This window comes from Pelodiscus sinensis, chromosome 20 (genome assembly GCF_052426305.1).
Source record: "Pelodiscus sinensis isolate ZL-2025 chromosome 20, ASM5242630v1, whole genome shotgun sequence".
NCBI classification, from domain to species: Eukaryota; Metazoa; Chordata; order Testudines; family Trionychidae; genus Pelodiscus; species Pelodiscus sinensis.
In genome coordinates this window covers 1,024,756-1,037,429 of record NC_143071.1, presented here as the reverse complement: position 1 = coordinate 1,037,429, position 12,674 = coordinate 1,024,756, and the positions used below count along the sequence as shown (strand labels likewise).

The following is a 12,674-nucleotide window of genomic DNA, read 5'->3' as shown; positions in this document are numbered from 1 at the left end:
GCCCTTCGGACCCATCTCTGCGAGCTAGTCTCTGATCCACCAAGAGCCCCAGAAGGTGATGCTGGAAAAAATGGGGAGAGAGGGGGCAGGCAACAGGGCAGCCCAGATCCAGTATATTAGTTTAGCAGGCAAAGGTAAGTGGAATGGGACTAGCTCCAGCTCTACCCACCAGAAAGGACAGGTGAGTGCGGGGCTTTCTCCAAGCAGGGCAGGACTGGAACGAGGCCATCCCCACCCGCAAAACATCCAGCCAGGGGTCTAGCCCCACCGTGTGGCAGGACGGTGAAACAGCAGCTGATTGAAACACCAGCTCCTCTGCATCACTCTGCAGTTCCAAAAGGCCCAGAGAACTCGGCCCAGACCAGGGACATTCCCCAGGAACAGGGGCAGATGATCGTTTTGCGGGGCCCCGGGCAGCATAATTCCGCGGGGCCCCGCCTTTGCCGCGGGGCTTTCTGAAGCGTGGGGCCCGGGGCGACCGCCCTGTTCGCCCTGCCCTATATCCGCCCCTGCCCAAGGACACACTCTGCCCAGAAGGGAGGCTGAGAGGAGTCGGTAGGAGGCCTGGATGGCCAAGATGCTTCCCGGGAGCGTGGAGCCCCTCAGCAGTGCTGAAGGGGACACTTTGGAGACCACCTGGAAGAGCACTAGGCTGAAACCAGTGAAACCCGCAGACCGAGCCACTCGCTCCAGCAGATCCAGAGGGGAGCAAGTTCCAAGCACTCACCTTCCCAAAGTTGTCCTGGTGCTTGCGGTAATCCAGGTCCTCGTCCTGCAGAGGAAGGGCAGACTCAGAATGCTGATTCTGGGGTGGAGCTTCAGCCCAGAACAAGCTGCTGCCAGCAAAGGCCCCAGATACTGAGCCTGCTTTTGATATCAGCATTCAACAGCCAAACCCTGAGCGCCGGCGACCTGGCCCAAAAGCCAGACCGAGCACGGCTCGGGATCCGGCCCTGCCCTTGCCCAGCAGTAACGTCCCGACCGCACTCCGAGGCAGGGAGCCACCTGCCCAGACTGCACAGCCCCCAAAGGAGCAGCCCTGGGCTCTGCAGGGGGCCCTGTTCTCCAGGCAAGGATGGGAGGGTGTGTCTCTACCGCTGGCAGTGGTCCCTGCAAAGAGGCATGAGCTCCCTTCTCTGCTGCCTCGTGGGGCCAGAGGGACCAACACTCGAGTCCCTAGCGAGCATCTGAGCAACGGCAAGCAGGGCAGGGCTGCCCACGGGGGCGGGGCACAGGGAGCAATTGCACCAGGGCCCTGTCATTTAAAAAGGTGGCTGGAGCCCTGAGCCCTTTAAACCGCCACTGGAGCCCCATGTGGCGTGGTCTATGCCCTCCTGAGGGCTGGCTGCCACTAGCCTGCCCCTGCCAGGGATCCAGACCCAAGCCCCACATTGCCCAGGGCCCCTGCCCCGAGGCAGCTTGCAAAACCCATCCCCGCTCTGCATCAGCGCCAGGCCCCAACACGGCCCAGCCCGGCCATGAGGAGCTCGCTCGGCCCCAGCTCTGACTCACGATGTTGCTGTGATGAGCCTTGGTCATGAGCAGCATGCGGCCCACCAGGTCAGTGGTGGACACGCCCTGGGTGCGTTTGCATTCCCTGGAAGAAAAGCAGCAAAGGCTAAAAGAGGCCAGAGAAGCCGGGATCCCCTCAATGAGCAGGAGCCAAACCCAGACCAGGGGCTGGGCGAGGCCCTTCCCCCACCCCACATGGAGAACATTTGCCTGACTGAGCCTCTGCACCTCCCGGCACTCCCCCCTCAGTGCGCGTGGCTCCTGTAAGACTCCCCTTGACCTACCCCACCACGGATGGCTGCAGTCCATGTCACGGCCCACTGGGGCCAGCCAGCTCTTGCATGCAGCACCGCCTGGAGGAAGGCCGACTCACGCAGCTGACACACCATAGCTACAGACACTCAAAGACCAGCACGTTAGCTGGCTGCCACCCAGAGCCGGTCTTGGGGCGGGCGAGCCAAGCGCTTGCCTGGGGCTGCCACTTTCAAGGGGCCGCGGACAGTGCTGGTTTCAGGGGCGGGCCACGACCGCATTTCAGCCCAACCTCCCAAATCTTCCTCCCAGGTGTCCCTGGTTATTCCCCGACCCCCCTCTTTGTCTGCTTGACAAATTTTAGTCCGGTATTTTTTTTAAACCATCTGGCAGCTCTACGGGCAAGCCGGGCGGTCGCCCGAGGTCACCAATTGGTTAGGACCGGCCCTGGTGCCACACCTCTGGCTGACGCAGCAGCACACACAGGTCAGATGGCAATGGGTTACCTGTATCTCCCAGCAGCCTTCACCTCTTCGTAGGTGTCCTTGCCGTCCACAGTTAGCGTGATGTCATCTACAGAGGGACAGAAGAACCAATCAATGTTCCCGAGCCCTCCTGCGCAATCCAGTGGGCTGCCAGGGCTGAGCGGGACCAGCACACGTCAGGACTCGGGACGTTAAGTATCGGTTAACTGAAGAGTCGAGTAACCTCAGGAATTCCTATCGGTTAGTGGACTAGTCTGTAGTCCCTGGGGGTGGGGCCAGCAGCAGTGCAGGGTGCCTGGTGGGAGCTGAGCCGAGGGGAGCCAGTTTAAAAACCAGCTCCTCTTGCGGACCGGCTGCCTCTGATAGAGGCAGGATGGCAGCAGCCTCTGTCTGCGGGGGCAGCGTCCGAGCTCCTGGACCCGGACTGCCTGCCCGTCTCCTAATCCACCTTAAACGCAGGGTCCTGAGCCTGGCTGCTGGGCAACCGGCTAAAACATGTCCTGGTTGGGACGGGGGAGGGGAATGCACGTAGTCTGTAGCAGTAACCTAGAGCCTCTTGCTTATCGGCTCCACTATTCCATGCTAGTCAGGACAGGGACAGGAGCACAGGCTGAATGCTTCTGTTGAACCCACAGCGTACCCAGCCACCCTCTCCCCTGCCAGGGAACAGCGGGGAGCTGCCATGTCCCTGACCGGGAAGGGTCACAGAGTCTAAACTTCATGAACTCATCTCATCTGACCTTGTGTGTAACACTGTACATGGGAGCCCTGCCCGCCTCCGTTCCTGCTGCGTCCTTGACACACGCAGCTCAAGTCACCTCTGCTCTCTGGGAGGAGCCTGCCCCACAGACTGACCTCAGACATCGCGCCCTAAGATCACGGAGCGGCTCAGCTCACTGTGGAGCAGAGAGGCACCACAGGTGTCCTGGGGCCACGGCCGCTGAGTACAGCACCAGCCAGCCAGAATAACATAGGCAGAGCTTTGCGGGATGGCTGTCACTCATAGGCCAGCCTAGCCCAGTGCCAGTCAGCAAAGCTCCCCTCCGTAGCAAAACTATTCCCTAAGGCATTGGCACCGTTTTCAAACCCGCTGCGGCTTTGTGCTGCACCCGCTCCAATTTTTCAGCATCCTTGTAAAAATGTGGCCACCAAAGCTCTGCGCAGGATTCCAGAGGCAGCCTCCTCAACCACAGACAGGGGATGTGAGGGGAGGTTCCTCTCAATCACCCGCAGGATTCCCAGTGTAGAGATGTAAGCGACTAGTCGACTAGCTGATAAGCAAAAGCTTAGTGGGTAGCTGACACACTAGTCGACTTGTCGCTTCCCCCCTTGCTGCCTCTCTCACAAAGAGGCAGCAAGGGGGCAGGAAGAGGAGAGGATACGGGGGGCAGCTGGCTTAAAAGCTGGTTCCTCCAGCTCCAGCTCCACGGGAGGGGGAGGGGCACAGTGGCGGTGTTCCACCGTTGAAATGTGTAAGAGTCCCCGCTGGGGCTCTTGTGCATTTCAAAGTGGAAGCGCTGCATGGAGCCCGGGGTCAGCAGGGGACTCCCCCCAGCCCTGAGCTCCACGCCGCACTAGTCCTGATCGACTAATTGAATAGTCGATGGAAATCCCCTCGACTATTAGATTAGTTAATTAATCGAAATGTAACGTCCCTATCCCACTCTGCTTCTTTCTGAGGCCTCTAGCCAAAAGCCAGGCCAGGCAGAGCGCAGGTCCCACAGGACAGGGAGTGACCGCCCCCTGCAGCAACAGTGCTGCTGCCTGTGACCCAGGCAAACCTGTGAGCTGGGAGGGCCGCTCAGCTGAACGCCTGCAAGTCTCCCCTGCGTTCCCTCCCTCTCTGTGTTGTCTGGTGGTTCCCAGGCTGGCCTGCAAGGGGAGGGAGGCCCAGAGAGCTGCTGCTGTTCTGCCATGGTTCTAGTTAAGCCTGGGTATTTCCTATGTCCCTTGGCTGTCCCTGAGCCCTGGAGAAGCCAGAGCCCCGGGGCTGGCGCGGGACTTTCCTGTTCACACAGAAGTGCTGAATGATCTGGCAGAAGGGCTGAGGGCAGCAGGCCTGGAGCTGACCCCACCTTCCCAGGGCCCCAGCGCAGCTGCAACACTCACTGCCGTGCACACAGAAGTCACAGTTATACTTGTCCAGGGTTTCCAGTGTGGTGACGTAGGGAGCTCCAGCAGCAATCTCATCCACCCACTTGATAGCTTGCACCATCTTGTATCTCTCTCCCTGGGTAAAGACAGGGGGTCCCTTGTGCTTGGCAATCTCCTCTGGGTTACAAAGAACAAAGTCAGTTAGAGACACAGCGCACCTGGCGAGGCAGTTCCACCGGCTCCTCAAGGGCCCCTCAGCAGCCTCACTTCCGAGGGCTCCCACTCTGGGGTGATTACCTCCAGCCACAGCTTTGTGTGTGGGAGCTCAGCCCAGAAGGCATGGGGGGAGAGGGAGGGTGAGCTCTAACCAATTCTAGCATGGGCCTGGGCATTTTACCTTAGACCAGTGGGGGCACCAGTGTTCCCTGCAGGCCGGGCGCTTGTGCGGCTGCTCACGAGTCCAATGCCACCCAGCTGATCAGCAGAGCGCCCGCCGCCAGGGCTTCTCCGCTGAGGTGCATGCTGATTGCACACAGTGGGGACTGCGAGAGCCGTGCGCTCCCTCTGCAGCCGAAGCGCTGCCACAGTTGCCGCACAGCCCTGGACATTTTAGCAAAACTACCCTGTCCCGGGACCATCTTGGTACAACGGCGCTGCAGCCTGCTGAGGCAGGAGGACCGCTCACTAGCCTAGGTGGCCTATCCCTGCCTTGGACCTTTCCCAAAACCCAATCCGGGGGAGCCTCAGCTGCTACCTGCTCTTATCTTGCATTCTCAGCAGCTAGAAAAGGAAGGGGCCTGGATCCCTGGCAACCCACGCAAGGGATGGGGCTTAGGCCCCGGGCCTCTGAACGTGGATTTCTGTAGAGTCCAGGGATGGCGAACCCCTGCAGAGTTTCCAAGGTGTCAGGGGAATCCAAATGCTAGTAAGAGACTCAGGGGTGATCCCCATTCAGGGACAAGGCCTGGTCTATGGAGGAAAATGTGTGACACTAAAAATCTCTCTGAACACAGAGGTGCAGATCCCAAGTACAGACACGTCCACCACCCACCTAGTACACTCTGTATGTTGGCTTAAGGCTGCCTCTGCTGGGGGTTTGCACCTGTGACTAGGCAAAACTTAATTGTTGGGAGGAGCAACATAGCCTGAAGGTCAGATCCAGGAGACCCAGGCTTGGTTCCTGCTCTGACACTGGCCTCCCAGTGACCTTGGGCAAGTCCCTTTTCTGTGCCTCGATTTCCCCTCTCTAAAGTGGGGGCAATGCTCCTGCCTTCTTTTGTCAAGTGCTTAGAGATGAAAAGGGCCATGCAAGAGACAGGTATTTCCTAAGCTACACTGGTGCAAGTTTTCTCATACAGGCCAGGCCCTAGAAACAGTCCCATGTGCTCTGGACTCTGAAGCCTTTCACAGAATCAGAGAAACGTAAGGCTGGAAGGATTTCAAGTGCAGACCTCTGCACGCAAGAAGCCCTCGGCCACCCCGCCAGACGTTTGTCCAACCTGTTCTTAACCCCCCAACCTCCCTTGGCAGCCTGCTCCAGAGCTCCATGAGCCTCGTGGCCGGAACGTTTCTCCGAATACCCTACAGCCCCTTGCTGCAGACTAACTCCACTGCTGCTCGTTCCACCGTCAGTGCACAAGGGGAACAGCTGGCGAGTCCTCTTTGCAAGAGCGCTTCACTGTCATCAGGCCCCCTCAATCATCTTCGCAAGGCTGAACACACCCTGGTCTTCACCTTCCTGCACCGGCGAGGAGAGCACTCTTGTGCTCTTGGGACGCTCTCCCGTGTGCCCACGTCACGCCGAGCTGGACCCCAGGCGCCAGCTGAGGAGAGCAGGGCAATTCTCTCCTGCGCTTTCCACGCCGTAAGCAGAGCGCAGCCCTGCTCTGACACTAGCCAGGGAAATCCTCCTTCGATGACTGGTGCTGCTAGGGAAGCTGTAACTGGGGATTTGCGGGGCATCCCGCTCACCGTCCTTGGTTCCAATTTAGCTGGCTGGCCCTAGCAGCAGCAGCAGGACTGAGAAAGCCTCTTACCATCTGTGTGGACGCCCACAATGAGATAGTCTCCCATGGCCCGAGCCTGGCGCAGCTGATTCGAGTGGCCGTAATGCACCATGTCATAGCTAGAAAGACAAAGGGTCACTGTTAGGCTGAATGGACAATCAAGAGGGTTCAGCTGCATAACACTGTGATTTGATCCTCCTCCTGCAGAGCAGTCAAAGACCCATCCGCTCGCTTCTTCCCCACAAAAAAGATTCAAAGTGTTCAAGTCTCCCAGCAGCTGAACTTCTGGTAATCACTATTAGGCACCTAGCCTGTCCCAGAAAGCTGTACTCGCCCTCTGCAATACATCGGCTGGAGGAACAGGGAGCCCACAGTGGGACTCCCGGATACACAGCTTAGAAATGGGTGTCAGTGTTACCAGAGGCTATGTTCCGTCAGCCAGCTCTGCTACCCACATGGCTGGAGAACCCTGCTAACCTGGTGACATCTGGGAGGAGATCCAGAATTCATTTCCTCCCTCCACGCTCCCCGGGATCAGAGAAGGTGTTTCTTGGATGCCCAAAGATTCAAGCAAGAAAAGGGGACTTAGACCCTTCCCATTTTTTCCACATCCCAGAGCTGAAAAGAATTTCATAGGAGCTGGTGATACACTGAAGCCTCCTTCAGTCCCCTGTACTGGGCAAGATAAAGACCAATACCATCTGAGGAGAGATTAATAAGACAGAGACTTTTCAGCTTGGAAAAGAGATGATTAAGGAGGCAGGGGTATAACGTGGGGGAGGAGGGCAGAGGTTTATACAATCCTGACAGATGCATAGAAAATAAATAATGAAAAGTTATTTACTTCTTCCCATAACTCAGAATTAGGGGCCAAGCGTAATTAACATGCAGGCAGTTTAAAAGAAACCAAAGGCAGTATTCCTCCACACCGCGCACAGCTGGCCTGGGGGACTCCTCGCCAGAGGCTGTTGTGAAGGCCAAGACTATAACAGGGGTCAAAAAAGAACCCAAGAAACATATAGAAGACGGGCCCATCAATGGCTGTTAGCCACGCGGGGCAGGGCCCATCCCTGGCCTCTGTCTACGAGAGCTGGGAATGGGCGACAGGAGGATTCCCGGTTCCGGTCACTCCCTCTGGGGCTCCTGGCCCTGGCCCCTGCTGGAAAACAGGCCACGGCGAGACGGCCCTTTGCGCTGAGCCGCTCCGTAGAGGGACGTTTAGACAGCGCAGACGTGGAGCGGGTGCTGTAGCCGGGCCGGTTCCAGGATATTAGAGCCAAAAGGTGGGCGAGGTCGTATCTGTCAGAGCACCAGCCAGAGCTGTCGTTCCTAAGGCTGCTGGGGCCCTCAGGGCTGCATGCGGAGCCCACGCCCGCACTCATGGTGGCAGCAGGAGCCGCAGGAGTTGGAGCAACCCAGCCGCTTGTTTCACGGCGGCAGCAGCGAGCAGAGAGCCCTGGTCCCAGCCCACTCCACTCCCCCGAGTGCCATGCCCGGGAACCCAGCTCAGGGGAGCGCAGTGGGCTGGGCCAGGCCACTCCTTCCTGCCGCCAAGGGAAGGGGCTCACCACCATCTGTGCCCCCAGGCTCCACTGTTCGGAAGAGAGGTGCAGGGGGGTGGATGGAGCTGGGGCATTGCTTGGGGGAAGAGGTGCAGGGGGCAGGCGGGGATGGAGCTGGGGCAGTACTTGGGGGAAGAGGTGCAGGGGGGCAGGCGGGGATGGAGCTGGGGCAGTACTTGGGGGAAGAGGTGCAGGGGGGCAGGCGGGGATGGAGCTGGGGCAGCTGGGGCAGCTTGGGGGAAGAGGTGGGGCAGGGGGCAGGGGGCAGGCGGGGATGGAGCTGGGGCAGTACTTGGGGGAAGAGGTGCAGGGGGACAGGCGGGGATGGAGCTGGGGCAGTACTTGGGGGAAGAGGTGCAGGGGGGCAGGCGGGGATGGAGCTGGGGCAGTACTTGGGGGAAGAGGTGCAGGGGGCAGGCGGGGATGGAGCTGGGGCATTGCTTGGGGGAAGAGGTGCAGGGGGGCAGGCGGGGATGGAGCTGGGGCAGTACTTGGGGGAAGAGGTGCAGGGGGGCAGGCGGGGATGGAGCTGGGGCAGTACTTGGGGGAAGAGGTGCAGGGGGACAGGCGGGGATGGAGCTGGGGCAGTACTTGGGGGAAGAGGTGCAGGGGGGCAGGCGGGGATGGAGCTGGGGCAGTACTTGGGGGAAGAGGTGCAGGGGGCAGGCGGGGATGGAGCTGGGGCATTGCTTGGGGGAAGAGGTGCAGGGGGACAGGCGGGGATGGAGCTGGGGCAGTACTTGGGGGAAGAGGTGCAGGGGGACAGGCGGGGATGGAGCTGGGGCAGTACTTGGGGGAAGAGGTGCAGGGGGACAGGCGGGGATGGAGCTGGGGCAGTACTTGGGGGAAGAGGTGCAGGGGGCAGGCGGGGATGGAGCTGGGGCATTGCTTGGGGGAAGAGTTGCAGGGGGACAGGCGGGGATGGAGCTGGGGCATTGCTTGGGGGAAGAGGTGCAGGGGGACAGGCGGGGATGGAGCTGGGGCAGTACTTGGGGGAAGAGGTGCAGGGGGCAGGCGGGGATGGAGCTGGGGCATTGCTTGAGGGAAGAGGTGCAGGGGGGCAGGCGGGGATGGAGCTGGGGCATTGCTTGGGGGAAGAGGTGCAGGGGGCAGGCGGGGATGGAGCTGGGGCATTGCTTGGGGGAAGAGGTGCAGGGGGCAGGCGGGGATGGAGCTGGGGCATTGCTTGGGGGAAGAGGTGCAGGGGGCAGGCGGGGATGGAGCTGGGGCATTGCTTGGGGGAAGAGGTGCAGGGGGACAGGCGGGGATGGAGCTGGGGCATTGCTTGAGGGAAGAGGTGCAGGGGGGCAGGCGGGGATGGAGCTGGGGCATTGCTTGGGGGAAGAGGTGCAGGGGGCAGGCGGGGATGGAGCTGGGGCATTGCTTGGGGGAAGAGGTGCAGGGGGCAGGCGGGGATGGAGCTGGGGCATTGCTTGGGGGAAGAGGTGCAGGGGGACAGGCGGGGATGGAGCTGGGGCATTGCTTGAGGGAAGAGGTGCAGGGGGGCAGGCGGGGATGGAGCTGGGGCATTGCTTGGGGGAAGAGGTGCAGGGGGCAGGCGGGGATGGAGCTGGGGCATTGCTTGAGGGAAGAGGTGCAGGGGGGCAGGCGGGGATGGAGCTGGGGCATTGCTTGGGGGAAGAGGTGCAGGGGGCAGGCGGGGATGGAGCTGGGGCATTGCTTGGGGGAAGAGGTGCAGGGGGGCAGGCGGGGATGGAGCTGGGGCATTGCTTGGGGGAAGAGGTGCAGGGAGGCAGGCGGGGATGGAGCTGGGGCAGCGCTTGGGGGAAGAGGTGCAGGGGGCAGGCGGGGATGGAGCTGGGGCATTGCTTGAGGGAAGAGGTGCAGGGGGGCAGGCGGGGATGGAGCTGGGGCAGCGCTTGGGGGAAGAGGTGCAGGGGGCAGGCGGGGATGGAGCTGGGGCATTGCTTGGGGGAAGAGGTGCAGGGGGGCAGGCGGGGATGGAGCTGGGGCATTGCTTGGGGGAAGAGGTGCAGGGGGGCAGGCGGGGATGGAGCTGGGGCAGCGCTTGGGGGAAGAGATGCAGGGGGAAAGGCGGGGATGAAGCTGGGGCAGCCCTTGGGGGAAAGAGATGGATTGGGAGCAAGGCAGGTAATTAGTCAATTACCTGCAATTTAACATCCCTAATCTGGAGCAACTGTGCACTCCAGCCTGGAGTCCTGGCAGGCGGGCAGGGATGTCTGCTACCAATGTCAGACTTGGCCCCTCCCACCACCGACATCCCCCAGTCCCTCACAACGGCAGGAGCCCTGGGGAAGCCGAGCAGATGCGTTTTCCCAGTTTGCTCCACTTCCCCTGCTGTTGCCACACCAGGCCCCTCCGCCCTGGAATTCCTGAGGCTGGGTCCCTCAAGGGACGGTGTGCCATGGAGGAGGCAGAGCGATGGTAGGAAGGGGCAGGGTTCGGGGAGCAGTAACAAGCCCCCCCCTTCAGCCTCCCGGGACTCCCAGACTGGATTGCACAATTGCTCCAGCCAGGGACGGCTTGTGGGCCGGGAGATTGAGACCCTGCTCTGAATTGATAATAATCTATTACAATAATCTCAATTCAATACAAGAATATCAGGCAGGACGTTTTTGCAGCCACGTTTTAAAGAGTGTCAAAGAACTAAACTGCTGGAAATCTCTGGCTAAAGATCTGGAACCCCACTTCACTGAAGTACAGGCAGTCCCCGACTTACGCGGATCCGACTTACGTCGGATCCACACTTACGAACGGGGCTTTCTCGCCCCGGAGGTCAAGGTGGCGGATTGCTACCTGCGAGCTCCGGGGCGAGAAAGCCCCGTTCGTAAACTGCTCCGGTGCCCCTGGTCTGCTGGAGACGCCCTGGTCTGCTGGAGACCGTCTCCAGCAGACCAGGGGCACCGGGCGGGTTCCTGCGCTTCTGAGGCTTTGCCAGAGCAAAGCCTCAGAAGCACGGGAACCCGCCGCGGCTGCGGCTTCAGTCCCGGTGCCTGTGGTCTGCTGGGGACGGTCCCCAGCAGACCACAGGCACCGGGACTGAAGCAGCAGCCACGGCGGGGTCCCGCGCCTCTGAGGCTTTGCCAGAGCAAAGCCTCAGAGGCACGGCACCCCGCTGCCGCTGCGGCTCTGCTCCCCGTGTCCCTGGTCTGCTGGGGGGGGGGAGCGCAGCTAGTGTGCCCCCCCCCCCAGCAGACCAGGCTTTTGTTTTGGACCCTGGGGCAGAGCAGCTGGGGCGCTGCCGATTGGTCCTGCAGCGCCGCTCTGGGCACTACTGGACCAACCCGGCAGCACCCTAGCTGCTCTGCCCCAGGTCCTGATTCAGCCGCTGCTGGTCAGTTTCAGCAGCGGCTGAATTAGGACGCCTGGGACAGAGCAGATGGGGTGCTGCTGGGTTGGTCCAGTAGCACCGAGGAGCGGCGCTACTGGAGCAACCCAGCAGCACCCCAGCTGCTCTGCCCCAGGCGTCCCCAAGTCAGCTTCTGCTGAAACTGAGCAGCGCTGACTACAGGAAGCCCGAGGCAGAGTTGCTCTGCCCCAGGCTTCCTGGAATCAGCTGCTGATCAGTTTCAGCAGCGGCTGAATCTGGACGCCAGTTCCGACTTACATACAGATTCAACTTAAGAACAAACCTACAGTCCCTATCTTGTACGTAGCCCGGGGACTGCCTGTACTAAACTAAGTTTCTGCGAGCTATAGCTTCTTCTGCAAGTGCAGAGGGAGTATCTGTTTCAGGGCAGTGTCTTCAGGTAGATCAATTCATTGACTAATTCAAAGTTAAACTGCCTGGAGCTAAAAAAGCAGGAAAGCTCTGAATAAAGATTAGGTGAGAGGACAAGGTCAACTAGTTCTAAAATACTGAAGGACAAGATGAGCAGAAACATTCCGTTCAAGTCACTAACTATAAATGATTCTTCTTTTGAGTACAGAAGCAGCTAGTTTCAAATATAGAAAGATGTTTAGATAAAAAAGTTTTTGCATCCAGCACATTTAAGGTAGTTTATTTTGGAAAAAAGGATGTTTTTGTGAATTTTAATTGTATTTGAATTTCTATCCAAATACAGCTTCACACAAATGGCAAGCGAAAAAGTTAAGCTATATCAGTGTTTCCCAATTGGTGCTCCGGGGAACCCTGGTGTTCCGCGGAGCAAAACTAGGGGTTCCGCAAGGAGCCAGCACTCCCCCGCCCCCTCTGAAAAGAGAGAGAGAGCCGGCTAGCCAGCAGAGGCATGGGCGGTGAGTTGTGTGGGCTTGTGGTGCTCATGCTCCAGCAATATTTGGAGCTGGAGCAGGTCCCGACCCCTCCACCGCGCATCCTCCCACCCCAGCCCCAGAGCGTCTCTCCCCTGTCCCGGACCCATCCCTGCCATGCGCAACCTTCACTGAGCTCCCCCTTGCAGGCTGCTGCTGCCCTGCGCAGCATGCTCAAATCAGTGGGTGGGGAGACACCCGGACATGACGTAACATCACGGCCCAGGATTTTAAACCTGCTGGGTGCTGTGTTGCGCCGCATGGCTGAGTTGTGGGTTGAGTCCGGGGACAAAGCACAGACTCTGGCCCCGCAAAGTGGAAGGCAGAAGGTATGGGAGAGGGAAGGAAGGTGCTTGTGCGGAGGGGAAGGGGAAGGGGAAGAGGAAGGCACCAAAGGGACGGGTGGAGGAGAGACAAATGCCAGGGGGCCAAGTGCAGACAATGAGGAAAAAGGCAGGAGGGGAGGTGTCAGTGGGAGAGGGACAGGGTAAGGGCCTTGGGGGCTAGATAGGTGAGGGGAGGTGCTGGGA

General features: G+C 59.9%; 1 protein-coding gene across 1 annotated transcript in view; it reads right to left on the bottom strand.

Annotated features, from left to right (window-relative positions):
- PCYT2 (phosphate cytidylyltransferase 2, ethanolamine) overlaps positions 1 to 12,674 on the bottom strand; it is a 32,859-nt gene that overhangs the window by 5,628 nt on the left and 14,557 nt on the right. The window contains exons 2-6 of the mRNA XM_075904205.2: positions 6,380 to 6,468; positions 4,359 to 4,520; positions 2,271 to 2,337; positions 1,513 to 1,597; positions 728 to 772 (exon numbers count right to left, since the gene is read on the bottom strand). Coding sequence (XP_075760320.1) covers positions 728 to 772; positions 1,513 to 1,597; positions 2,271 to 2,337; positions 4,359 to 4,520; positions 6,380 to 6,468 — 448 coding nt within the window. The remainder of the gene's footprint in view (positions 1 to 727; positions 773 to 1,512; positions 1,598 to 2,270; positions 2,338 to 4,358; positions 4,521 to 6,379; positions 6,469 to 12,674) is intronic.